General features: G+C 49.7%; 2 protein-coding genes across 2 annotated transcripts; one reads left to right on the forward strand and one right to left on the reverse strand.

Annotated features, from left to right (window-relative positions):
• The first annotated feature begins 785 nt into the window (after nucleotides 1–785).
• On the forward strand, nucleotides 786–9,353 carry SNF8 (SNF8 subunit of ESCRT-II). Its single transcript, XM_035026913.1, has 8 exons — nucleotides 786–932; nucleotides 1,292–1,342; nucleotides 4,344–4,482; nucleotides 5,374–5,478; nucleotides 6,097–6,169; nucleotides 7,130–7,271; nucleotides 8,108–8,182; nucleotides 9,132–9,353. Exons 1-8 carry the CDS (start codon nucleotides 879–881, stop codon nucleotides 9,267–9,269), a joined length of 777 nt encoding a protein of 258 aa, XP_034882804.1. The 5' UTR covers nucleotides 786–878; the 3' UTR covers nucleotides 9,270–9,353.
• Nucleotides 9,354–10,745: 1,392 nt separating this feature from the next.
• On the reverse strand, nucleotides 10,746–25,462 carry UBE2Z (ubiquitin conjugating enzyme E2 Z). The gene is made up of 7 exons (XM_035026912.1): nucleotides 25,020–25,462; nucleotides 22,943–23,015; nucleotides 20,837–21,024; nucleotides 18,399–18,510; nucleotides 16,023–16,135; nucleotides 15,001–15,091; nucleotides 10,746–12,774 (listed from the first exon to the last, which is right to left on the reverse strand). Exons 1-7 carry the CDS (start codon nucleotides 25,334–25,336, stop codon nucleotides 12,604–12,606), a joined length of 1,065 nt encoding a protein of 354 aa, XP_034882803.1. The 5' UTR covers nucleotides 25,337–25,462; the 3' UTR covers nucleotides 10,746–12,603.
• Nucleotides 25,463–26,248: the final 786 nt, after the last annotated feature.

A 26,248-nucleotide genomic window follows, 5' to 3' on the forward strand; every position in this document is an offset into this window, starting at 1 on the left:
TTTGTCACTAACTTTTCTAAAACGAGAATTTGATCTAACAAGTCAAGTAACAACTTCCTGACTTAAGAATCCTTCATTAGCTCCTTTGTTAGGCTCAATGCTATAGAAAGCACCTATGGAGCTTTCTAAACACGCAGATGGCTGATCCCACTCCCAATCTGATGAATAACAATCATAGCTGATGTTGACTTCTATGTTAGGCATTGCACTAAATGCTTTGTTATAGATTTTCTCACTTCATCCCCGCAACAACTTCATGAGTAGGTGTTACTCTATACCAACTGTGGACCCTAGAACACAAGAGATTCAGGATTTTGCCTGAAGTTACTGGACCATACGCACTGGAAGTGAGCTAGGGAGCCAGGCTATCTAATTCCAAAGTCCAGGTTCTTAACTGTAAGGTCTGCCCTAGTCAGAATCTCTGCGTGTGACTCCAACAGGTAGGCTCCATTAGAGCTGATGGGCTGTTTCATGCTCAATTTGGAAGCTTTGGGGCCGACTCAGCACCTGGCCCAGAGCAGGCGGCCGTGAGCACCGGCTGGCGGCCGGAGGTTGGGTGGCGGCGGGCGGCAGCCGCGCTAAAACGCGAGGGTCCGCGGCGCCCACGTGGGTGGGGAGCGCGCCGCCGACAACCAGGCCGCGCCTCCGCGTCCGCGCTCGCCCGTCCTCCCGGCCGCGGGGCTTCGCCGGGCTTCTCTACACCCGGCCACCAGAGGAAGGCGGGGCCGCTGCGCCCCGCGGCAGGAAGTCGGCGCGTAGCTTCCGGCGCGCGGAGATGACGCGGGGCCGGCGCTTCCGCGTTGGGAGCCCGCGGCGGATCCCGGGACGCGGAGACCCGGGGTCCCGGCAGCGGGGCGGCCCCCGGGCCCAGGGCGGGGATGCATCGCCGCGGGGTGGGAGCCGGCGCCATCGCCAAGAAGAAGCTTGCCGAGGTGAGGGGAAGAAGGCCGCCCCACAGCCATCCCCGACCCGAGAGAGATCGAAAGTCTTGGAGCAGAGCTCTGTACCCTCAAATCGCGCCCCATCAGAATCTGACACGGGCTCCTCGGGTCCCGGGGAACGGAGTTTCTTCAGCTTCCGGTGGATTGGAATGTCAGCATCCCCAGATCCACCAGCCCTTTCCCCCGCGTCCCCAAATATGACTGCAGACGGGCCGTCTGTTTTACTTCCTCATCCCTCTCCCTAAGAAAAACCATTTAAGAGAGACCCTCTTTTCATACTTCGTCGGAGGCAGTACAAGGGGAGCCCCCAGCGCCCACTCTCAACTCACGCTGGTCTCTTTGTCTGACAGGCCAAGTATAAGGAGCGAGGCACTGTCTTGGCTGAGGACCAGCTGGCCCAGGTGAGTCGGTTGGAGGGCTCCAGGCAGGAAGGGAGACCCGACAAGGCTGGGCGGGACACCTTTGATGTAAACTAGATTGTTTGGATTGAACTAAGAATAGGGTATTTGGCAAATCTCAATTTCTGGGCTGCTCAGATCTTTTACAGGGACTTGCTAATAACAGTGATAGCTAACATCTTTTGCGTCATTCCATGCTTATATCTATGTCCCAGGCACGTGTCCATTTTCTTTACATGCACTATCTTTTTTTTTTTTTTTTTAAGATTTTATTTATTTGAGAGAGAGAGAATGAGAGACAGAGAGCATGAGAGAGAGGAGGGTCAGAGGGAGACGCAGACTCCCTGCTGAGCAGGAAGCCCGATGTGGGACTCGATCCCGGGACTCCAGGATCATGACCTGAGCCGAAGGCAGTCGCTTAACCAACTGAGCCACCCAGGCGCCCCTACCTGCACTATCTTGTTCATCCTGATGATCCTACCAGGAGGAAACTCTATTCTTCCCAGTTTAGAATTGAGGACACTCAGGTGGTTTATCCAAGATTACCTGGGTAGTAGGTGGTAGAGCGGTTTGATTTAGGTCTTTGGGGGCTTTCACTTGAAGTGCCTAAGAATAGGATGAAAATACTGCTTAACCTGTGTGGCCCATCACCACCACCGACACATCCAGGTGCGTACCAGAAGTGTGTGTCAGTGATGGGATGCGGGGGCCTGCGATTTCCTTTTCTGTACATACTCTGAGTTTACTCAGTTACTGGGACTGGTAAAGAAGAGGAGGAAACAAGCAAGGAAATGGATCCTTGTACTGAGGAAAGATAGTAGACACAGGCAGTGCTCTTCAGAAGCTCCCACTCAGGGGTGTCTGAGTCTTGGTTTTGGCTCAGGTTGTGCTCTCATGGTGATGGGACTGAGCCCGGTGTTGGGCTTCTCCATCAGCAGGGAGTGTGCTTGAGATTCTCCTCTCTGTGCCCTTCCTGCTTGTGCTCTCTCTCTCCCCACTCCTCTCTAAAATAAATAAATATTGGGGCGCCTGGGTGGCTCAGTCGTTAAGCGTCTGCCTTCGGCTCAGGTCATGATCCCAGGGTCCTGGGATCGAGCCCCACATCGGGCTCCCTGTTCAGCGGAGAGCCTGCTTCTTCCTCTCCCACTCCCCCTGCTTGTGTTCCCTCTCTCGCTGTGTCTCTCTCTGTCAAAGAAATAAAATCTTAAAAAAATATATATTAAAAAAAAAATCTCCCACTTGTAGGGGAGGTGACATACAGGAATCAACTGGAAATGGTGATTATAATGTTTAAGTTTATAATATGTAGCAGACGAGGAGATGTTGGGCCAGGAGTGGTTACTCTTGGTGGGTGGAACATAGGCTTTGTTAATTAGGGAAAGAGAAGGAATACAAGTAAGTCAGAAAATCCCCAAACCATTTGTATTTAGTTTTGGAATATAATCTGGTAGACCCATCCCTCCCTTTGGGATTCTTTATTTGGAGTTAATTCCCAAGAAGGTCCATGACTGAAAGATTCAACAATCACTGCACACGTAATTCGTACCAGGCTTCCTTTTTCTCCTATGTAACCTTTCTGTTAGTGGCTGAAGATTTCTTTTTTTCTGAATGCTGCATTCTCTCATTTTTTTTTTTTTTAAGATTTTTTTTTTTATTTATTTATTTGACAGAGAGATAGAGAGAGAGAACAAGTAGGCAGAGAGGCAGGCAAGAGGGAGAGGGAGAAGCAGGCTCCCTGCTGAGCAGGGAGCCCGATGCGGGGCTCGATCCCAGGACCCTGGGATCATGACCTGAACCGAAGGCAGCTGCTTAACCAACTGAGCCACCCAGGCGCCCCGCATTCTCTCATTTTTTAAGACAAAATGGATTCTGGGGTGCATCTTCAATCTAGTAACCGTTTCTCTGGGGAAAAAAAAAAGTATCACATTAGATATGCATGCTGATTGTTAGATGCATCCTGACTTTAGAACAGGAACATGTGAGAAAAAAAAATGTGTGTTTTATTTTTCATTATCTTTAATGTTTTAAAGATTTATTTATTTATTTTAGAGAGAGAGTGTGCAGGTGGGAAGGGGTAGAGGGAGAGGGAGAGAGAGTCTTAAGCGGACTCCAAGGTGAGTGCAGAGCCTGAGGTGGGGCTTAATTTCACAACCCGGAGAGCATGACCTGAGCCGAAACCAAGAGTAGGACGCTTAACCTACTGAACCACTCAGGTGCCCCCAAAGATTTTTGTTTATTTATTTATTTTAAAGATTTTATTTATTTTTTGACAGAGACTGACACAGTGAGAGAGGGAACATAAGCAGGGGGAGTGGGAGAAGGGGAAGCAGGCTTCCCACGGAGCAGGGAGCCCGGTATGGGGCTCGATCCCAGGACCCTGGGATCATGACCTGAGCCGAAGGCAGACGCTCAACAACTGAGCCACCTATGCACCCCCAAAGATTTTATTTTTAAGTAATCTATATACCCAACATGGGGCTCAAACTCAAAACCCTGAGATCAAGAGTTGCATGCTCTACGACCGACTCAACAAGCCAGGTGCCCCCAAAAATGTGTGTTTTAGAATTAAGGAAACATTATGGCATCCCAGTCCAGCTGACAATAGAACCATGAAGGAAAGGTAGGGATAAAAAGAGAGGGAACAATAGGGTGCCTGGGTGGCTCAGTTGGTTGGGCATCCGACTCTTGGTTTTGGCTCAGGTTGTGATCTCATCACGCCCCCAGTCGGGTTCGGTGCTCAGTGGAGAGTCTTCTTGAAGATCTCTCCCTCTGCCCCTCCCCCCACTCGTGCATGTGTGTTCTCTCTCTCAAATAGATAAATCTTAAAAAAAAAACCCACAAAAAAACCCCTAAACTAAAGGGAACAAGAAAGAGCATCATGGTAGGCCTGGCGGAGATAGGTTATTTCAGCCCTTGCCCTGCCACTGGGCCAGGAACTTAATTTTTGGCATCAGATTATCACTTGGCCGGGCTGCCCCTAATCTCCCCCTGGTCCACCTTACAGATGTCGAAGCAGTTGGACATGTTCAAGAGCAACCTGGAGGAATTTGCCAGCAAGCACAAGCAGGAGATCCGGAAGAATCCCGAGTTCCGGGTGCAGTTCCAGGACATGTGTGCCACCATTGGGGTGGACCCTCTGGCCTGTAAGGAGCTGTCCACAGGGCTGTGGTGTTCTCGTAGGGCTCTGGAGGGGCGGAAGCTCATCTGGCTGTCATTACTGTGGCTAGGGCCCCTTCCAGAAGGCCCTTCTAGAAGGGCCTGCAGGGAGAGCCAGTGGCTGTTGTCTCCAGGGAGTGCCCAGCAGGATGGCTGAGTGCGCAGGGGGATTGGGAAGCTGGAGACACTGGCCGCGGGCTAGTAGCCAGGGTATGGGCCTTCCTGTGAGGGACCTCCAGTGGAGTTTCTGAACGGCTATTTCTCCCTTTATTAAAAAGATAATTTAGTTTTAATGAAAGTAGCGTGTAATCATGGAGTCAGTCAATAAAAGAGAAAAAAGAAAAAGAAAGTACAAGTCTTCTGACCCTGTCCCACAGTGGCAGAGATAAATATTAACAATCTAAGATAGCTTTCTGGACACCTTCATCCTATTTATAAACTTTTTTTTTTTTTTTAACATATCAGATTATGCTATAATTACTACTCTGTAACCTGCATTTTTTTATCCAGACAGCTATTATCTTCAGTGGATTTTTGAATGCCCGGTCTGCATATCGTTTCTCTCAGCCTTGTCTAGATCCTGTGTCCCATTATATTTCACTGTATAATTTGGGAAAGGAAGGCTCATTTTTATAGTGTTCTGAGCCAGAATTCGCCAAATAGAAATGCCTTTTAGATTGCCCACCTGTCCGAGCCTGGTTTTTAGGAGGAATTTCCAAGAGTCCAACTGTCTTGAGGATCCTGAGTAGTAAATGGAGCCCCAGGACTTAGGCTAGGCAGGGAAGGCTTCCTACAGGATAGGTGTTTTAATCTAGCTTTGAAAGAAAAGAAAGGATAGAAAATAACCTATAACCTGCTTTTGTTTTTCCGTCTTTCAGCTGGAAAAGGATTTTGGTCTGAGATGCTAGGTGTGGGGGATTTCTATTACGAGCTGGGTGTCCAGATTATTGAAGTATGCCTGGCCCTGAAGCACCGGAATGGAGGTGAGGCTGGCTGAGTCCTGCACACTGGGCTTTGGACTTCTCAGAGGGAGAAAACCTTGAAAGGTGATCTTTTCCATCCTGTAGTCTGCGGGCCAATAAGATCTTGAGAACCTGTTAGGTCTTCAGAAGCATCTTAGTGGCTTCATGTGGTTGAAAAATGGAATTACCCGAATGATTGTCTCTATTCCCTAGAGATCTTCACCCAGGAAGGTCTTAGCCCCTGGTTATTACAGAAAATAATAGGGAGGTAGGAAATAGGCCTTTTCCCCTGATAAACAACACGTCCAGGTTATGATTTTATCATTAGTAACTATGTATTCTGGCGCTCCAAGGTGGGGTGGTGCCAAGTTTCTAGGCTCCCCAAAACGTGACCTAAAAATGGTCATCCAGTGGTGTCATCTTAATAAAGCACTTCGAATGGTCTGTGTTGAAGTTAGAAAGAAAACTTAAAACCAGTTATAAATCATTGGTCGTAAATAGATAACGGCCTTGATGTTAAGAGCGCCTTTATAGTTTTTCAGAGATGATGCTGCCCCTGTTTTTTGTATTTTTGTTTTGGGTTGGCTTGGCTTAGCCATAAAGGTAATCCTCCATCTGCTTTCCTCCCCGCTCCCCTAGGTCTGATAACTCTGGAGGAACTGCATCAACAGGTGTTAAGAGGAAGGGGCAAGTTCGCGCAAGACGTCAGCCAGTAGGTCTTACGCCTTCCAACCCCTTAGAGTATAGAAAGGTCTTTAAAAATCAGATGGAAATCTTTTCTCTTTACCGCTCGCATGTCTAGGCTACTTTGGGGATCATTTTTGTTCCTCTTTATGATCAGAAAACATGTTTTTTAGAAAACTGAAAATACAGAGATATAAAGAACCAAAAGCCACCCGTTGTTTCTCAACTGAGAGATTACAACTGTTGACATTTTGGTGTATTTTCTTCTATGCGTCTTTTTTTCATGTGTACGCATGTATTGTTACTATTTTTTTTTTTTTTAACATACTTGGGGCTTAGTCTTCAGATTATTTGAGGTCGAGGAGATTAGCGCAGGCACTGAGAAAGGCTGGGGAACAGAGTGGGGGGTCAGAAGATGGGGTACAAATTGATCTGGTTCCCCAGCCTCTGGGTGTGACTTCAGTTTGAGAAAAGGTTAAAAAAAAAGGCTGTCAGTATGTGGGCTGGGTATAGGGTCTACACACTGTCTTGTGGGTTTTCTTTTTCCCTAATTCGAGTTAGTTGTTAACCAGAAACCAGATAACCGGCAGGACTGGGCCTGAATTTCCAAATGGCAATAATCAGCTGGGTTGCCCTCTGTAAAATGGATAAGCATTTTCTGTTTTGCCGTAGTTCACGCTGCTCCCTGTCTCTCACATTTAGCTCATTCATTCACATTCCCCAATGGGCTCCCGTGGGCAGATTTTTTGACCTGTGTCCGGGGTTAGAAAGGTTTGCTGAGCGGAGAGCCCCGCACTGTACTGTCTCCCGTGAGCGTCCTAGCACCGTCTGGTGCCCCTCGGCCTTACCTTTTTACTGATGTCACCGACTGGTGTGCAGCCTTTTGAGTCTTCCGTCAGGGTGTCCTGGCCCGGGGCAGAGCTGAGACACTGCGTCGTGGCTGGGGGTGGTGTGCCAGGGGTCCTTAAGCAGCTCTTCCTCACCTCAGAGACGACCTGATCAGGGCCATCAAGAAACTGAAGGCGCTGGGCACGGGCTTCGGCATCATCCCTGTGGGCGGCACCTACCTCATTCAGTCTGTTCCGGCTGAGCTCAACATGGATCACACGGTGGTGCTGCAGCTGGCCGAGGTACTGGTCTGCCTTCTGGGGGCGGGGGGCGCCTGTGTGTGGCGGGGGGCGGGGGGGGGACAGTCTGAGTAACTGCAGTCTTTCGCTGAGACTGTCCAGCAGACGCACGACTCAGACCTGTGCTTGTTTAGAAGCCGTTTATTGATCAGCTACAGCGCAAAGCACCGGCCGGGCCGTGGGGGTAGAACGACCGGCACCATACAGCTCCTGCTCCTGGGGAGCTTACAGTCTAGAGGGGCAGCCAGCCATGCCCACAGCGAACCGGATTTTCTTGGGTAGACCGATTCTTTGAGGTCTTCGGAATACTACTTTCTGTACGGGCTCTTCGATACAAAGGTTTCCTCCTGTTTGCCATTGCCGTTACTCAGCATGCCTTAAGCACATCCCCTCTTCCCCCAAGTCCTCATCCTGGGTTTAGGGAAGACACGTTCGGTTTTCTTAATTCGATAATGTAGAACAAAACTAAATAGGGAGGGGCTTTTCTCACTGGGGGATGAGTAAGGTGAGGCAGGGAACGGTCACCATTTCTTCCTGTCAGTTAATTATTCTGAGTCTTGTCATATTCTGAAGTTCTCTGAGAGGGTCTAAATTAATATTTTAGTACCAGGGACCCCACTTTTTAAGACTGAACCCGCCCTCCCCCCGCCCCCCCTTCTGTCACCCTGAAAGTCGCTTCTCTATCTTTGCTGGGACTTCTAAACATTCTTTTTCTGTGCTCTTAGGCTTCAAGGGCAGTTCTTCCTCCTGTCTGGGGTCAGTCCATTGTTGCCGGGCAGGTGCTGGGTTCTCAGGGAAAGTCCACTGTTAACTGACCCCCCGGTTCCTCCTTCCTTCAGAAAAATGGCTACGTGACCGTCAGTGATATCAAAGCCAGTCTTAAATGGGAGACCGAGCGAGCGCGGCAAGTGCTGGTATGTGAATTTTGGAACGGCCCAGAGGAGATGGGCCGCAGGTGGGTGGAGGTGGGTGGGCAGGTAGCCCTCCGGCAGAGACTTCGGCCTTGCAGGCTGCTGTCACCACAGAGAAGCCAGCCCCGCGTTCCCCTGAGGTGCCACTGAGTTCCAACTCAGAGGCAGGCTTCTAACTGCGCTGTAGGCAAGTCACCAAAACCCCTTGTCTCCCCGACCTGTGGAGCCTGGACAGACCGTTCCTACGGTTTGTCTCGGAAGTAACACTGTTAACACGGAGGGAAGGGAACGGTTACCTGCTTAATTCCGTACCCATAATTACCTACTATTACACTGTATGCGAGATAGATACAGATGTCGTGGTACGAAGGAAAGGCTGATGTGAGGAGTAGCAGCAGGAGAACGTAACCCTGGCTTTTAATACCTTCTTCCTTATCCAGGCACTTGAACTATACACTGAGGTGTAGAGCAGGGTAACATAAACGTCTCTTTAATGCTACCGGCACAAGCGAGCAGGTTTCCAGCCGCCGGAACTGCGAGTCCCTCCTAAACTAAGAGAGTCCTTCTGTTAATTTCTCCATAGAGGTTCACCCACGAGTTAACGGGAAACGTAATGACAACAGTGGTCTCCGTTCTGCTTCAGGGAAATGGGACCGGGGCCTTGCTTCGGGCCATGGGGCGGACGTCTCTGAGGCCCCACGTCCCTCCTGCGACGCCCCCCGCACCTTGTCTTTACCCTCTTTCCTAGCGGCACAGGTTAAGTGATTCAGTGGCATTTTTTGCACCTCAGGCCAAGGTCAGGGCCAAGGAGAACCCGGAATTCCAGTTGGGTCATGTAACTACGTGAAGGCACTCGTGTAGATTTAGTCTGAAAACCCCACTGAAGCCAAAATGGTTTGTCCGCCCCACAGGAACTCCGTCTTCATAAATGACTGCCTCCTTTTCCCTCCAGGAACACCTGCTGAAGGAAGGGCTGGCCTGGCTGGACCTGCAGGCCCCAGGGGAGGCCCACTACTGGCTGCCGGCTCTCTTCACTGACCTCTACTCCCAGGAGATTACAGCCGAGGAGGCCAGAGAAGCCCTCCCCTGACTCCGCAAGTGCGGAAGGGGCCCCCCCGGCAGGCAGGGAGAGGGCGGAGCTGCTGGCGAATAAAACCTGAATCACTTTTTTCTTTTTTGAAAAGAAAGAAAAAGTCCCAAGTTTTCTCTCTCCTCAAGACTCTTCACCCATTATTTTATTTTATTTTAAAGTGCCTTCACATTGCATCTTTATTGGAGAAAACCTCATTTTATCCAGTAAGGATAACCTGAGTAACAGAGAACAGTGAGCGTGTACGAAATGACCTGACGGGTCATCTACAAGTTCACGGTAGAGCTGGGTCTACAACAAAGGTGGTCTGTCTCCTGGCTAGACAGTCTAGTCTCTCTGTAGCCCTGGGACATATATTACAGCCCATTAATTCAAACCTTGTCCTTATAAAAACATTGATCTCAAACGAGCAGACCCTGATGGACCAGTAAATAATAGCCACTCGTCCAGTCTCCTCCAGCTTCCTCTAGAGCTTCCAGGTTCTGACAGCCTTGGCCGAGTGTGAAGGAAGTAGAGGTCAAAGTTAGATGGTGGTTAGAGGAAAGAATCAATGGAACCTGGGGGAGTGGCCCAGCAGTGGGCGGAGTCGTCCTCGAGTTCCGCACCAGCTCCCCTCCTGTGCTGATCGCTAGGTCCCTCGGGCCTTAGCAGCAGTTAGGGCATCATTTACTGAACACCTACCCTGGACCATCTTCTGGACCCTTAATCCTCACGGCCACGTTCACCGGTTCAGGGAGTAGGTTCTCCTTACTGTCTCAGGTGAGGAACTGAAGTAGTTCACCGGGGGCCACCAGCTTCAGAAGCAAAGCGAAGAGCCAGAGCCTAAGTCCAGTGCCGCGCGGGCCTTCACTTTCCTGCATCCTGGCTCGGCCCGGCCCAGGCTGGCCGGGTATCTCGGACCGTCTTCCTAGCCGCAGGGTCAGCCGAGAGGAAAAGCCTCTGCGCCCGAAAGCCAGAGCCCTTCTTTAGCAAGTAGGGAAGGAAGGTGGCTGTATGAAGCGGTCTTCGTGGTCTGAATGCTGAATTCCTAAGAGCTGGTTTAGTACCAGAAATCTGAAAACCCAGTGGGGTTTGGATTATCCAGAACTTAAAGACGCCCTTTCCTTACCCAGAGATACAGTCTAGATCTGCCTGTCCTTGGAGGACATGCTCCCTTCCCAGTTTGTGAAGAAGGGGCTCTTTGGAAGCAACTGAGGCCAAGATGGCATTCCTCTCCTTGACTGCCAAAGGTGGTCTCAAAAAAGGCCCTTCTACTTCTGGCTGGCGGGAGACTCAGCCCCGGCAGCCCTGCTTCCACCCGTGTCCTGTAACCGGAGTTTCCAGCCTCCAGACAAGGCATCGAGCACTTTCTCCCTGACAGTTTCAGACCTAGTTGAGAGGTGTGGTTATTGAGAATCCCAGTCTCCCTTGACACAAACCCTCCCACACCCAAGGCGCTTCCTCCTTCTGCCAAAACAAACTTTATTGCACCAAAAAGAAAAAAAAAAAAACTTCATTTATGTACAGTCAGATATAAAGACATCTCTTTTGACTCCTGTGCATATATTTCCTCAACTCAAGATTAGGGCATAAAAGTCAGGCAGGTACGCCAGACATGCTCTGCCCATGGCAGGGCCAAGGAGAGGATTGTCACTTGAAAGTGGGAACACTTAAATGGATGACAGACAACCACTGGACCAACAGACCAAGGGCATTCTTCTAAGCCCTGTGCTTGCTCTGGGAATGGAAGAGGGAAATTGGAAGCAGGGTCCCTTTTTGAGTCTCCTCGTTAGGAGACCCAGCCTTAGGTATCTGAGATAAACTTCCGTTCCCCAAGCCTACTTCCTATCCAGTTTGTTTGCTTCCTGCCCTCCCAAGTCGGACATTCTCCTTTGTACCCAACCCCTTCCGAACTCCCCCCAGGAAGTCCCACGACCTACAGGCAGAGGCCTCCGTAGCAGCGGGCAGGGCAGGCCCAAGTCATCCTCTCCCGGACACCGGCCCGATGCTGACTGAGGCCCTGCGGCACATGGATCGCCAACACCCCACTGGGAGCCATAACAGTAAGAATCTGGAAAGTACGGGGAGAACACACCAAAAAAGGGAAGGCTGGATTCCCTCAGTGCCCAGTACCACAGGGCGCCTAAAGCACATTTTTCTGAGCCAACCAGCTAAAGGATCACTGCGGCTAGATAGAAAGAAGCAACACAGCCAGGCAAACGCCCATCCGAGCCGGCGACAGAGCAGCTGGGAGGGCGAGGAGGGGAAGAGGCAAGAGAGGTGGAGGAGCCCAGAGTCCCGGCCTCAGCCCCTCTGCCACTGGCCAACCCTTGCTCCCCACAAGTTCCTGGGCATTGAGGTGAGGGGGAGGGGTGGGAGGGACTAGAGGCTGGGGTGAAAATACACAAGGACAGCCAAACAAAACACAACAGTACTAGCATCAGTCTCCCCACTGCACCCCGCCCCCAGGAGAAATACCCTCATCGTGGCTAGCATTCAGGAACATCTGTAAGAGACTATTGTATGTAGTGGCTCTCATCCCCCACACACAGCAGCCAGCTGCGTTGGGAACTTTTCAAATCAGTGATTGCGGGAACAAAATCAGCTTCTCAATAGTGCCTTGCAGGCTTTACCAGGACCTTGGTTCAGTCCCAGTCACATTTACCTTCTGTCTTAAATCTAGAAATGGGCGAGGCAATGGGGGGGCAGAGGAGAAAGGTGCTCAGGTGCTAGGTAAAGCTTACTGATCAGCAGCCTAGACTCCACCACTGTTCCTTCTCTTTGGTCTGTCTAGAACAGTGACTATAAATTAGGAAAAACAAAATTATGCTGGCCCAGGGGAAGTAATGCGAGAAGAGGCAGGGAGGAAAAGGGCATTGGGAAGCCCTGCTTCAAGACTGCAGACAGACAGACAACCACCCAGACTGCTTAAGTGTCACAGACAGCCCCCCCACCCAAAGCCCCCTTCCAGAGATCCCCATCAATCATTTGGGCACACTCCCTCTTGGAATTACAGTTTCTGCCTCCCACCTACCCCTAAGGAGCTGGCCCTGTGGAGAGGTGTGTCGGTTGGTTGGTTTTTGCCAGAGGCCCCTCCCCTAGCTGCTCCTGTGTAGGTACCTTGGCCCCTGCTACGGGATGAACACAGCCCCAGATGCTCGAGAGCCAGGGAGGTCGGATCAGGAACAGCCACCCCACTCCCACACCCTGGGATCCGAGCTTGCTTGGTTCTTGCCATCTTGCAGGATGACGTCACGTTTGGAGGGAGATACACAGTGCCTCTCCGTCCCTGGGGTGGGGGGGAAGGGACTTTGCTGGGGCTCTTGAGTGGGGGGAGGGGAGAAGGGAGCAGGGTCTAAACCCTCAGGCTCCCGTGCAGGTCTGTCTCTGTCCCAGACGAACTGCTATCAGAGTCCATTTCGGCGTTCTCATTATGGAGCCTCTCCAGCACTTTCTGACGAATCAGTCCCAGGCGCATCAAGAGGGACTGGTAGTCAAAGTGGCCACGCTTCTCTCCAAAAGGGTCCTGTGGGGGAAAGGAGACAAGCGGGATGGAAGAGTCGAGTCTGGGTGGTTCACCCTAGAGAGAGCAGCTTCGGGCCCATGTTGGACGCACGCTCAACTTCTGAGCCATGGGGGTAGAGAGGGTAGAGCACGGACAGGCCCCTACAGCAGAGAGCACACCCTCTGCTTGGGAGTATTACGGCACGTCAACCACCCAGATGGGTCTGGCCTGGGCCAACATTAAAATGTGGTTTTGTTCCCTGAAAGCAAGCCACTATGCAGAAGAGGGTCACAGTAAAGGTGAGACAGGCAAGAAACAAATTCAAGACCAGAGCTGTGCCTGTATTTTCAATTAACTTCATAAAAACCATATAAGGGAAATATCACCCTTCTTTCCCTATATTCAAAAAGGAAAATTTGCTTTTCCAACATCACAGGCGAGTAGGAACTCAGGAGTTCTGACTTCCCGATAAGCAGCCGTACGCTCTTCCAGAGAGACCTGTCACCACCTTCCTGTCCGCTTTGTAGCTATCACTCCAGAGCCACCCAGCCTTGATCCTAGTCCTTGTCATTCTACATCAAACATCTCCAAACGTTTTGTGCTAACTGTCCTTAAATCTCCTTAAAAATCTCAAGAATAACTAAGGGCTGGAGCGGAGGGCATAAACACAAGGAACGTAAAATGCTATACAGAGAATATGGCAGCAAAGGGGCACACGGCCAGGGTTTGGACAAGTGGGAGACCTCTGGAGTCACAAAAAGGTACACGATTTTTCCCTCTCACATTCTGCTTCTCCTTCCACACTTCTGCCCACACATCACCCTCATGATCAGGGACCAGTGAACACAAGTCAGTCACTGTGACTACAGCCCACGCTTTTCGCTTCCGAGGGTTACAGTCCCCACAGGCTGAACTCCACACTTACTCTGGAGCTGTCAATTTTTCAAATCTTCCTTTTTTTCATCCTTGGCTCCATTTCCACCCACTTCCCTCCTCCCCAGACACTGCTCTTCCCTTTCCTTCTCTCATCACGAGTTATTTTTCCTCCACAGAGTGAATATTGGAAATGCCTTTGAATACCAGCAATGAGAATTCCTGGGGAATGAACCATGGCAGGCATCATGGACTCTGCAAAAGGGGTCAGGAACAAGTTAATGCTGAGCTGGCCTTGCCCTTTGAGGTTTTGTTTTTGTTTTTTTTTAAAGCAATCTCCAGACCCAACGTGGGGCTCAAACTTCTAACCCTGGGATCAATAGTCACATGCTCTTCCAACGAAGCCAGCCAGGCGCCCCTGCCCTTTGAGTTTTAATGTGGCAGATGGGTGGGAAGTCCCTGAAGGAAGGACAGGGAAACGACCATTTCTAAGCAGCAGCTGAGGAAAGAAGACATTTATTCCTACTGCTGCTACTGGGGCCTGGGTGGGGGAAGCGGCTCAGGAAGAGCTGGAGAGAACCTTCCTCAGTAGTTCATCCAAGTCAGCACGATTCTAAGGAAGACCACCAGTAAATGATCCAAAAGACACAACAACTGGTCCTTCAGGACAGGGGGAGTCTCGCCCTCTTACCAACCAGGTCTTTTATATTTGAACCCATTTACAATTTGGTTTAATAAGAATCTCTCTCTTTTTTTTTTTTAAGTAGGCTCCATGCCCAACGTGGGGCTTGAACTCACGACCTTGAGATCAAGAGTCACACGCTCTACTGACTGAGCCAGCCAGATGCCCCAAGAATCTCCTCTTTAAAACAAGCCTAAATCCTGCATTCCTATTGGAAGTAGAAGCACATTTCTCCAAAGGAGGCAGAGAGTAAACAACTGCTTACTATCTTTGTAACAGGAATCTTTCAACATATACCACCACATACCCAGTATTTCCCTAGCCTCGTTCTCTGAGCACCCACCCCTTGGAGCTAGGGACCGAACTCAACAGAGGACTCACCCTTATCATCACTAAGATTCTGAGAGGGCTGAATGTTCTTGGTTGGAAAAGACAACTAAGAAGGGAAGGCATTCCAGGTTAGAAAGCAGGATGGTTCAGACTCTACTCATGAGCACCTAGTTTATGGCAAGATTGAGAAGCAACTCCACATGAGTTAGGCAAGTCGGTCTCCTCTCTGGGCCGCAGTGACTTAAATGAACCAAGTTCCTTTTGGCTCTGAATTCTCTGAGAGACGCAGATGCTCTCCCTCGGGGGGGATTTTAAGTGGCCTGCTGCGAGGCCTCTTGAGTCAGCGGCAGGGGCTGCATTACCTGCATGGTCTGGCCTTGAAGGTGCAGGCGATCTTTGCAAGCCACCTCATAGAAGTCGTAATACTCCAGGAAGGACTTCTCCATCACCCCTCTGGAAAACAAGCAGCAAAGCTTAAGTTAGTGGTTAAGTGGTGGGGAAGGGATCAACCCTTCACCATCTAACCTTACTGTCCAATTAGAGTTCCCAAGCCCAGATTTGGTATCTCACAAAGACCTTCTTTTTTTTTTTTTTTCCCCCAATGATTTCAGAGATTGAGAGAGAGAGAGAGAGAGAGAGCATGAGGGGCAGAGGGAGAGCAAATCTCAAGCAGACTCTATGCTGAGTGTGGAGCCCGACTCGGGGCTCGACCTCATGGCCTGAGCTGAAACCAAGAGTCAGACGCTCTACTGACTGGGTCACCCATGTGCCCCCCTCACAAAGATCTTTCAATGGAAAATGTCAAAAAGAACAGCTGACAGCCCAAGGCTGATTTCTCTTATACCTTAGGGATTAAAAGGAGGGTGACTGTTAATACAGATCATTTGAATCCCAACTTTCAACTCATGACTCAATCTCATTTGTTTTCCATAGGCCATCCCTAATCCCAGACCTTACTCAAAATTCTTCCAGAAGTTTGTTTCAATAACTCTGACTTTGTTCATCTAGTCTGAACACTTACGAATGAACTCGAACACTGAGAAGTGGATTCACATTATGAAGGGCTCTACACCTCATTTGGCTACAGAACAAAGAAGGATCTTCAGTAGGTCCAGGCTCTTATCAAACTAGGGGCTCCCTATGGGTATGGACTATGTCTTTCCCACTGGGCTTGGCACTCTCCTAGAACAGAGCAGCTCTCCGAACTTCCTCGAGAGACCCTCAGCCACCACTCCTGGAAAGCACGGACTACAGCTTTCATTTTTCTGTATCTCCCCTGGTGCCCAACAGTGGATTTTGCCCCAAAGGTTCTCAAAGGTATGAACCAGCTAAGTCTCCAACAGGAACACCAAGTGCCAAGTGGGTGCTCTTGGCACACACATACCGTAAGGGCTCAGGGCAGGGGCACTTCCCTTCCATCATGTCACAGACCGCCACTCTGATGGTCTCATGCCGGATACATTCATTGTAATTTTTGCTGTCTCCTGGATGTCTCTCCTGTAATGTAACAGACACCAGAGTGTCCAAGTACAAAATTTAGGCAAAGAGAAAAGTCAACAGAAGGAGACTTCAGGATTAATATGGGGCACATGACCCAAGTAAAGAAACCTAGAAGGTACCTATCCAACTATGGCAGATCCATGAAGAACAACTGAGTTTTTATTTTTGAGATCATTCACCTCCTCCCATGCATGCGAATACCCATCCTCTGTTACAGGTCACCCATATTGTAAGCAGCAAACTAGAAATTTTTTTCCTAAGGCTGAACTGAGAGGCCTCTGAGGTAAAGACTGGATGGGAAAGAACCAAATGTTAAGAATGGTGGTGGGACAAAACGGTAAACGTGACATTAGGAGTCTCAGTTAAAAACCCTATAAATATCTGGATGCTTCCCAGCTAACTCCTTTTTATGTCTGCAGGGTTCCACCATCACTGAAAGAAATTACTATGAATCTATCAGAAGTAGAACTTGAAGTTTCCAAAAGAAAACTCCAAGGCTGATTGAGAAAGCCACTATGAAAGTGGGGTACAGACGGAAGGGAGTACAGTCTTCCATCCTTTAACCCCTCCTTTACTCTTCAATGCTCCTCCTACCACCAACCCGGCAACCAGAACCTTGGCCTCTGATTAAAACACATCATGAACAGGAAAGACATACATACCCTCAGTCTACTACCATGGTCTCCAAAATGCACCACCGTGAGATCACAGGGGTGCTGTGGGATATGTTTAACTTTTTGAAGAAAACCACAGTATTCACCACCTGTCAAACACCGTGGAAACTACAAGCTTGAGCTCAGTGGGTCAGTTCTGATTTTAAACTGCATTATAGTCCTTTCGATGACACATTATCTTTGTGAAGCTGGATTGTCAATCACTACGTTGATAAATAGCAGGTAGCGTATGAAAACAGTGGGGACGAGAAATGAGGGTGGTGGATCCGATCGGATTCCAAGATCTTCAAAGTTGTGTGGTGCCCGACAAGTATACCCTTTCTGTCTTTAAGCCATTTTAGTTATTTAAGGAAGAAGTGAGTTGTCTGGACCTAACTGCTTAAGAAACGAACAGCTGGGCACTTCCTTCTGCCTGGGGAGCTGTGAAAAAGCCACCTAGATACCAGGGACTGTGAACCAATAATGTTTGGGAGTATTAAGAATAAAAATCGCATCTCTTGAATTGCCAAACAAAGGAAAGACCTTAAAATCAGCTCCTTGGTTAGCCAATGAGGCCCTTTTCCATTTCCACCTAATCCTAAAATCAAATATACTGTTTGTTTGGAAAGGTGGTCTTGGGAATAACTTTTGTTCACTCTCCAAGGGTATTTCCCATTGTTCCGGTCTATAAATGAACCATCAATGTTAGCATTATCTCAAATAGTTTAAAAATGAGTTAAACTGTTTTAATCACCTAGACAGAATTGTTATCTTTGGGGATTATCACTGGAACTCTTTCCCTGTACTTCTGAGTAATCCTGGAAGGCATTTTCGAACAATGGAAAAACTCTCGGCTCCATGGCAAATATTGGATTCTACCATTATCTATGTATCTTTGTGAAAGTTAACCTCTCCATGTCACCATTACCTCATCTGAAAATGGGGATAACATTTACCCCAAGTTAGTAATCTCTGCACCCAACATGGGGCTCGAACTCACGACCCCAAGATCAAGAGCTGTCTGCTCTTCCAACTGAGCCAGCCAGGCGCCCCTACCCAAGTTAGTGTAAAGGTTAAATGAGATACATATATGAATATTCGGCAGTGGCTGGCATACAGCATAACCCCTGGAAAATGCAACTTTCCTCTCCCTTCTCTTTGGCAGCGTTGACTAAAATATTCTTGCCCTACTAGCTAATGACTAGCCCCTCTGGCTGTTCCAGTTAACAGCGCCTTGTTAACTCTGGAAGAACCCCCGGCTGGGCAGTAGTCACTACAGAAAGTACCTTAGGGGATTACTGGGAGAATGGACACCTATAGAAGAACCCACTGGTTGCCAACAGCCCCCAAAATCAAGCTTAGAATTAATTTCCAGATGACTCCACTGATTCCCACCTTGTAGATTAACCCACATCAAATGAAAATAACCTGACAGTGTTATTTTAACTTACAAGGAAAAAAAAGTCATTTTTAAGGAGCACACATACCAGCTCCTTTTTTCTCCTGTGGTGACATTAAACAAACAAACAAACAGGACCCTTAAGCAGACCTATCAGAGCTCTTCAAACTCAGTACTCCACTCCCCAGCTGGCCCCCCCTGGCCTTACCTGCTCAAAGCCAGGCTCATTGTGGTAGGGGTTCTCAGTCATTAGGGACTGGATGGAGATGAGCACGGAAGAGATGCTCTGGGCTGGGCTCCAGGCGGGGCCAGTCCACGTACTGCAAAACACAGCAGAGGGAGGGAAGAGGGTGAGGCCGAGAGCGATGGTGAAGGCCACCACAGAAAGACTAGTGCACCAGCACCCTGGGGCCTGGCAGCACCCCCGTCAGTGAGTCAACTTTCTCTTTCACTATTAATGCTCTGGAATTTCCCAGCCTGTCTCACCCTCATTCACCAGAAATCAGTCAACTGCCTAATCCTCTTATCAAGTGGGACAAAAGAAAAGAGGGTAAAGCAAGCAAGATAACTTTGAAGGGATTTTCATTGGCCTAGGAAAGAAACAGTAGCTAGGGAAGGTTCCATTCATCAAAATGGAAGAAATAAGGTAAGAAAACCGCACCAAAGGCAGTCTAAGTGTTAACCTCAGCAGATCCCGGAGCTTGCTTATTTACGGGTGGTGAAGGAGTTAGCGGGGAGACAGAAGCTGAGCACAGAGGTGCAGGGGAGCCTGAAGCCATCTGGTTAGAGGCCATGTGGTGGGGCTGATGTTCAGGGATCCTGCTCTGTATCCAGCCCCCAAAGAGTGTCAGATTCTCTGAAGACTACAGAACTCTGCCAAAGGACAGGAAGGGAGTAAGGGTCAGACCCATGGAGGGTCTGAAATAATATATGGAAACCATCCTGAATAAAAGAGAAGCACCAGAATTGCTCCTCTCTTCCATATACCCGACCGAGTCCTGGGAGGAGGAGCACAGCTTGGACATTAAAGACTCAATTAACTGAAGAGATGGCACCTGATCTGGAAGCTGAACACAACCTAGGCCAGGATTGGCTTGCTCAAGTTCACTGGCCAGTTCCCTTTCCCTGCTACACTTGAGGAGAGTCCAGTTAAGCAAGCTCATCATCATCACCATCATCATCATCAAGGCTTGCTCTTCTGAGCCTCTCAGCCTGCTCCCCTCAGCTCTGCTCCTCCAGGAACGCCAGACTCTGCGCTAAGACTTCACATATTCGGGGAGGCAAGCCAACAAGGTACATTTTCATTACATTTCTTTTGTCAGTAAGGCAGCCTCAATCTTTTTTTTCTAGGTAGGGAGGAAGGGACTGAGGTTGACAGAGCGAATAGTCAACTAAGAACACACGGGAATCTTCTACCCTGTGATTCCTCATGGTCAAAATTCAACTTGAGGGTAGCTTCTCCTTTTCCACCCAACACGCTTCTGCCACTTTTACCCCACCATCTTACTTCCCCTGGTTCTACTGTGAGCTGATGTTTGTTCGAAATAGTTTTATACTGGCCTAATGGGAACCTAGAACATAAACACCGTCGTGCACGGGTGTCCTACAGAAACAAGTGAGTGTCCGTACCGCTGTGGGCTATCAGCAGAGACAAATACCCTAACCACATAAAGGACCTCTTTAAGAACGACCTCCTTCGAAGGACTTCCTCCTTGCCACCATCACAGAACATATCCCTGGACCAGGGAGATTAAGAAAATAAGTAAGTAAAATAAATCATGCCTCCAGTTTGGGTCTGCTGCCTTTTCCCCCCACATGCTCGGAAACATGCTGGACAAGAAAGAAAACAGCACCACCAGTTCGGGCAACTTTCCCAACTTCAAGCTGCACTTGTTCTCTGCTCTGGGGCAATTCAGACCACACGAACAAGACCAGTCCGGAAGACGTTAGAAGACATTTCCATTCTGAATTTTTAACCCCCAAAGGAAATTAAAAGGGAACGAATGAGAACCGCATGAAGCAAAATCTCAGTAGCACCCAGATACAAAATGTACTTGAAACCCATGTTTCTTATCTGATGTGACTTCCAACCTCAAACATTTTTCATTCAGTTGTTAAAATATCATAATCATCCTCATCACCACCACCGCCTCCAAAGCCACTCACTGAGAGACTCCGGAACAAGACACCCACAATCTTAGGTGGCACAGATCTGCAGCCTTTCTCAACCTGTTCGGGAGAGGATTAAGCCCCGATGCCCTGAGGAAGTGGTTCTCAAGCTGGAGCGTGCGCCAGCAGCACCAGAGGGTTTGTAAGACACAGACTGCCGGGGCCTCTACCCCTAGAGTTTCTGATACAGGAAGTCGAGGGTGGAACCCCAGAACCTGTAGGGCCACAAACTCCCGGGTGCTGCTGCTGCTCAGGGAGAATCACTTCACCAAGGCGTCCATCGTAGGTCACAAATGAACTTCTCTCTTCCGCGCGGAGAAGGGCGCCAGTCGCGTACCACCCCGGGGAGAACGGAGGAAACAGTCACCCCGACCGTTTCCTGTGCTTCCGACGATGAACGCTGGTTGACAAAGGCTGGCCTGGAGCAGAGTCATTTGCTAACAACCAACTTGGCCCCTTAGAAGAGTCTCCTCTTACCCTAGAATACTCAAGCAGACTTTCCCATTGCGGTAGAAGTTGGGGTTAAACCTCACTGTGTTATTGCCCGTTGTCATCAGTTTGACCCGAGGTGGGTGGATGGGATAGTCGGGCGGACACCGAAACACGAACAGGAAGAAACCCCCTTCATAAGGAGTGTCAAATGGGCCTGTGATCAATGCATGAATCTGCAAAATAAAACCCCATCTCAAAATTGTGAGGTGATGTCCCATCCCAACCCCTCCTGGCTTCCACGGGCTACCCACACCAGAAGCAGGACCTTCAGCCGGCATTCATATTCCGTATCCTCACCATGCAGGATAAACAGCCTGTACTCACTCATACTGATACACATGCTTGGAATTTTAAGAAATCCCATTACGGTGGAGTGGCATCTTACTCAGGGGTTACATTCTAAAGTAGAGCCCAAGGTGAAAATTGAATCTAATCAAAAATCACCCTTGAGTGTCCCTTAAAACTCCCCGACAGCATGGTTTTTCTTTAGATTTCCCTCATCTGTGTTATATATGTATATATATACATATATAAATATAAATATAAATATAACACAAACCTAGATGGAACACCACTGCGTAAATTAAAATATGCACCTGTAAAATATTATCCTAGCATGTTTAATTTGAAGAAACGAATATATATCTTTACTGAGCACGTCTGTTTGGATGTGCCTAGGTTAAACATGCCTATGATGTGCATGTGGCGCAAACGGGAGGTAAGATGAATGGAAAAGAACAAAGGGATTGGAGGCCGCCGCAGCGGTGCCAGTGCAGAGCTGAGGGTCCTGATGGAGGCCCTGGGTGCCTGCTGCCTCCGCAGAGGATCAAACCTACTGCTGTGTCAAAACTATCAAGAAAAACGGGAAAGCTCAGGGTCCATTTGGGGCCCTTAAACCATCCTCAGAAATTTCCCCAACACTGTTGGTTAATCTGAAAAAAAAAAAAAAAAAATTGGCAGCATTGAAAACAGAACGCTGAACTCTTTTCCTCCAGCCACGATTACTGAGCAAGCTTTCCCTTCCTGAAAGGAGGAAAACCTGAACTGTTATATTTCTTCTCCTACAAAGCCTGCGAGGCACTCCAGTCTGCTCAGAATTTAAACAGCAAGACGAAAAAGGACCTGCAATCCAATGCCTCAGTCCCTACTTTGCCCTGGCGGCATCCCGGATTATCTTTTAGCCCTCAGTCATCTGGAATAGCAAGCTCAAATGGCATCACAGGACATCAATTCTGGGACCCTAGGGACTAGCATATTAACACTGATGCTTGACTGAGGACAAGATGTCCCAGGAAAAACATTTCCAACCACATAAAAAGAAAAAAATCAATTTACAGGGAAACTTATTTGAAACAAAATAGATATACCAACAATACAATGTCTGAGCTTTTACTGTAAGAAACTTTAAACTATGGAGAGTTTTCCTTTAAACAATATTAGATTTAGGAAATCTGATTTCTTCCCAACATCAGTTTAAGTGAAAATTCACTTCCGAGAGTAGAGCACTCAATGACAGAGAAGCCTAGGTATCTAAGCCGGGGGAATTTCAGCTTCTCTGTGTTTGTGTGTGGAGGACAAGACAGGAATGGTCTTTGGGGTGGAAAGGATATTCAAAAGCAACCAGTAAAGACAGGAGCCTGAACAAGGCCCTTTGAGTATAAACTCTGTTCATTCAGGTCTGCCCCATCCCCAATCTTCGCTGCATTTGATTTACAGCAGCATACTTAAGTGTCCAGAGTGACCGGATGGGGGAAGAATTGGGTAGTAAAATGAACAGGATGACTATCATTTATCAGCCTAACTGGAGCATTTTTTAAGAGTGAAAGAGCGGCCTGGTAATAGTTAAGCTGGGATAAGAGGCATAAACGGGGATTTTCCAAGTCAACCAGACCTACTGGCACCTGAATAAAAGACACCTGTTCAAGGCTCTGCTCCACCTCACTGTGTGACCTTGGGCAAGCCACTTATTCTCTTGGGATCTTGATTTATTCATTTATGTAATCAGAGATGTGAGCTGGATAATCTTTTAGGATCTTCCAACTTTCTGGGCCCAATTTCCCAATAGCCCCCACCCCCCTCCAAGTTACATACCTTAGTCATGTCAACAGTATCAGGTACAACGAACATTCCTGGAGGAGGCTCCTTATAAATGGACATGATATCCCTGTATTAACACCAAGAGGAGGTGGGGAAGGGAGTAAGGGAGAGGAGAAAAAAGGGGAATCCCTTGAGCAGGACAGTTGTTATCACCTCAGTGAGGCCAGGGTTTGAGAAAGTGGTGCTTGGTACCACAAACGTCTGCGCTATCTTGTTGGCTGAGAAATCTCAGCTGAGTACTTGTCAGGCAAGCAGAGAGCAAATTATCATCAAAAGGGCATTGTTTCCTCAGGGGGAGGGGGAAAAAATCAGAGATCCCAATGGCATCAGATGTCACCCTGGAAAAGCCACATCCCATTTACTCTCTCTTCCTCCCACAGGGCAATTCATTCACTCCCACCTCCGAGATTCCCAGGTACTACGACTGAATGCTAAATGAAGACTGTTCAGTAACTGGGAAGACATAATCAACTCCACTAAAAAAGCGAATCCCATAAACAGTGGACCGTTGCTGGCAAGGGGATTCTATGAAGCAAGTGAGCTAGCAAGGAGCAATCAGGGTCTTCCTGCCCATGGCACCAACAGGACAGAGATCTCTTCAGATTGGACAGGGTACCCTCTGACATTGCTGAAGTCTCACATCTGAAAGATGACATGCAGTGGCTACCACAAATGAAAGGATTTGTAGGTTGCATCACACAATCTAAAATGCATCCATTGTGAACGAGGGTCTAAAGAACATTCTAGGTGGGAAAAGACTTGGTAGGGTACATAGAGATGTAAAGTGCAAACAAGTGATTGGCAGAACTCAAAGGTAACAGTCAGGATTGGCAGACTGAAGGGGACGGAGGACAGGAGTAGAGGGGAGTGCTGAGGTTCTGAAGTTAGAGGTGGCGACCCTGATGGACCCTAAAGGAGCTGGCGTCTGTGTCGGGCACTGGGCCACAATACTTTACATACAATGAGCTGTTTAATTGCTATTACAATCTTGAAAGGTAGGTAGAGACATGTGAAGGGACTTGGAGCCTGGGGGGGGGAGGGGGAGATTACCTAGATGAGGATGGCGGCAGTGGAGGGGCACAGGGAGAGGCAGAGACTGGTCATCAGGAAACCGTTTTCAGGATTAACAGCAGCTAAAAAGCATTACTCTTTTCCTATGCAATAGGCACTACGCTGAGCATTTTTGCAGAAACATTATTAAATGATAGGATCTAAAATCAGTCACCCAAAAAATAAGCACAGAAAGGACTTGGGCCTTTGTTCCTATATTTGAATTAGGTATATTTACTTCAGAAAAGTAAACCAAATGACCGAGAGAGAAAAAAATACAAAAGTGTTGAGTGGGATAATACAAGCCAGAGTGAGACTGGGGGGAGAAAGCCTGCATTCCTGGAACAGGTGTGAGAGTGGATAGCTTTAGGGTTCTGAAGAAGTGGTTCAAGGGGAGGTTGCGGGTATGTGAGGGAAGCGATCTAGACTTGGGGAGAAGGCTTGAGGAGATGGGGAATAAAAAGGTTGGCCTCGACTCTGAAGCCACGAAAAGCAAGCTCTATGTGTGTTACAAACGGGGCTCTGGAGGAGACGACGCGGGGGGGGGGGGGGGAAGGGGGGGGGCCTCCGGGCAGCATCTAGCAAGGCTGGGGGGGGGAAGGGGGGAGAGAGGCGGCGCGGAAGGCGGGAGGGGGTGTTGCTGAAGCGCGAAAGGGTCGGGTTTCGGGCGGGAGGTATGGGGGAGGGTGTCGGGCACCGAGACGGAGGGCTCAAGGGAGGTAGCCGAGGGGCGGGGTCGGACCTGGGCACGCGAGGAGGGATTTGGTGCGTGTGGAGCTGCGGGCGGGCGGGCGGGGGGGGGAGGTACAGGGGACTTGGATCGCGACGCTTCGGGCTGGCAAGACGTGGGCCTTGGAGCTGGGCCTCCGCGAGGGAAGCGCGGAGGCAGCGGGCGGGGGGGGGGGGGGTAGTGGGAAAGGGGGGGGCGGGGGAGGGCGGGGCCCGGGGCGGGGGGGAGGGGGGGGGCGGGGAAGGTCGAGCCCCGGAGCTCGGGGCTGGGGGAGGAAAAACTCCGGCTCACCGCTTGATCCGAAGTAGACACTGCGGCGCGGTTCGTTCGCCGTCCCAGTCGGAGCTGAGTGTGGGGTCCCAGTGGCTAAGCAGCGCGGCCCCGTGGGCAGCGGCCGAGGGCGGGAGCCCGGGCAGCGGAGCCAGGCCGCTCCCCGGCCCCCCGGCCCCGCCCGCCGCCGCCGCCGCCGCCCACACATCCGGCAGGAAAGGCGGCCCGAACCCGCTGCCGCTAACGCCAACAACACCGGCGACACCGCTCGCCCCGGGGCCCGCCGCCCCGGCGCCTGCCGTCGCCGTCGCCGCCTCCTCAGTTGGACTCTCCGCCATCGCTGCTTCGCTTCCGGGACTGCTCGGCAGCACGTCCGCCGACCAGAGCGGCCGCTGCTCCCTCCCGCTCCCGCACCACCGAGAGCCGGGCCAGAGTGTCCCCACCCTCGGCTTCCACAGCCCGGGCGGCGCTGGCTCCGCCCACCCCCGCCCGACCAGCGAGAGGCGTTCTTGCAAGAGCGTCCACCCACGGTCCTCCAGGGCGAGAGGGGGCGGGAACTAGCCGGCGAAGCCAGGGCCCTGGGCCCGCGTCGGCCCCCGCTTTGCGGGAGGAGGCTCTGAAGCGTGCGGGGTAGCCGAGGTGCGGCTGAGAGCCCAGTGCCGTGCAATATTTTATTTTCAAGTGTGGCAAGGAGAGGAAGGAAGGATTATATACCCACCCTTAACGAGAGAGACCCTCCTCAGTCATGTCCAAGGGATAGGATTGGGGATCGAGCTTCCCATTTGGGGGAGGTTCTGAACAGATGAGTCGACTTGCTCAGGGCTCTTTCCTGTCTGAAAACGTCTGTACTTTATTTTTGTTCCCCGCACCGTCACCCACGGAGGGCAGGCTGCCATTGCCCCCTGCCTGCAACAGGACCAAGAGGAAGGAATCCGAACCTGCGAGTGAAAAACGACCTCATTTTAGAGTTTATTCAATATACATTTATGAAGGGGCTACTAAATGCCAGGCACTGTTGCTAGGCGTTGCCATAGGGATAATGAAACAGACCTAGAGAAGCTTGGTAAAAGGAAGAAAATCAGGCCTCCTGACTCCAAGCTCAGTCTTTTTTCTTCCCACAAGTCCTTGAATATACAGGAATCAAGGGGCTGTGCGTTTAAATCTTGGGAGGATTCCTCAGGGCTTTCCTGGGATTTGTAAGGTGATATAGCATACTATGGACTAAGAAAAACAGAAGCCTTCTAAAAAAG

Source organism: Mirounga leonina, unplaced genomic scaffold, assembly GCF_011800145.1.
Source record: "Mirounga leonina isolate KUSES-001 unplaced genomic scaffold, KU_Mleo_1.0 Mir_200, whole genome shotgun sequence".
NCBI lineage: Eukaryota > Metazoa > Chordata > Mammalia > Carnivora > Phocidae > Mirounga > Mirounga leonina.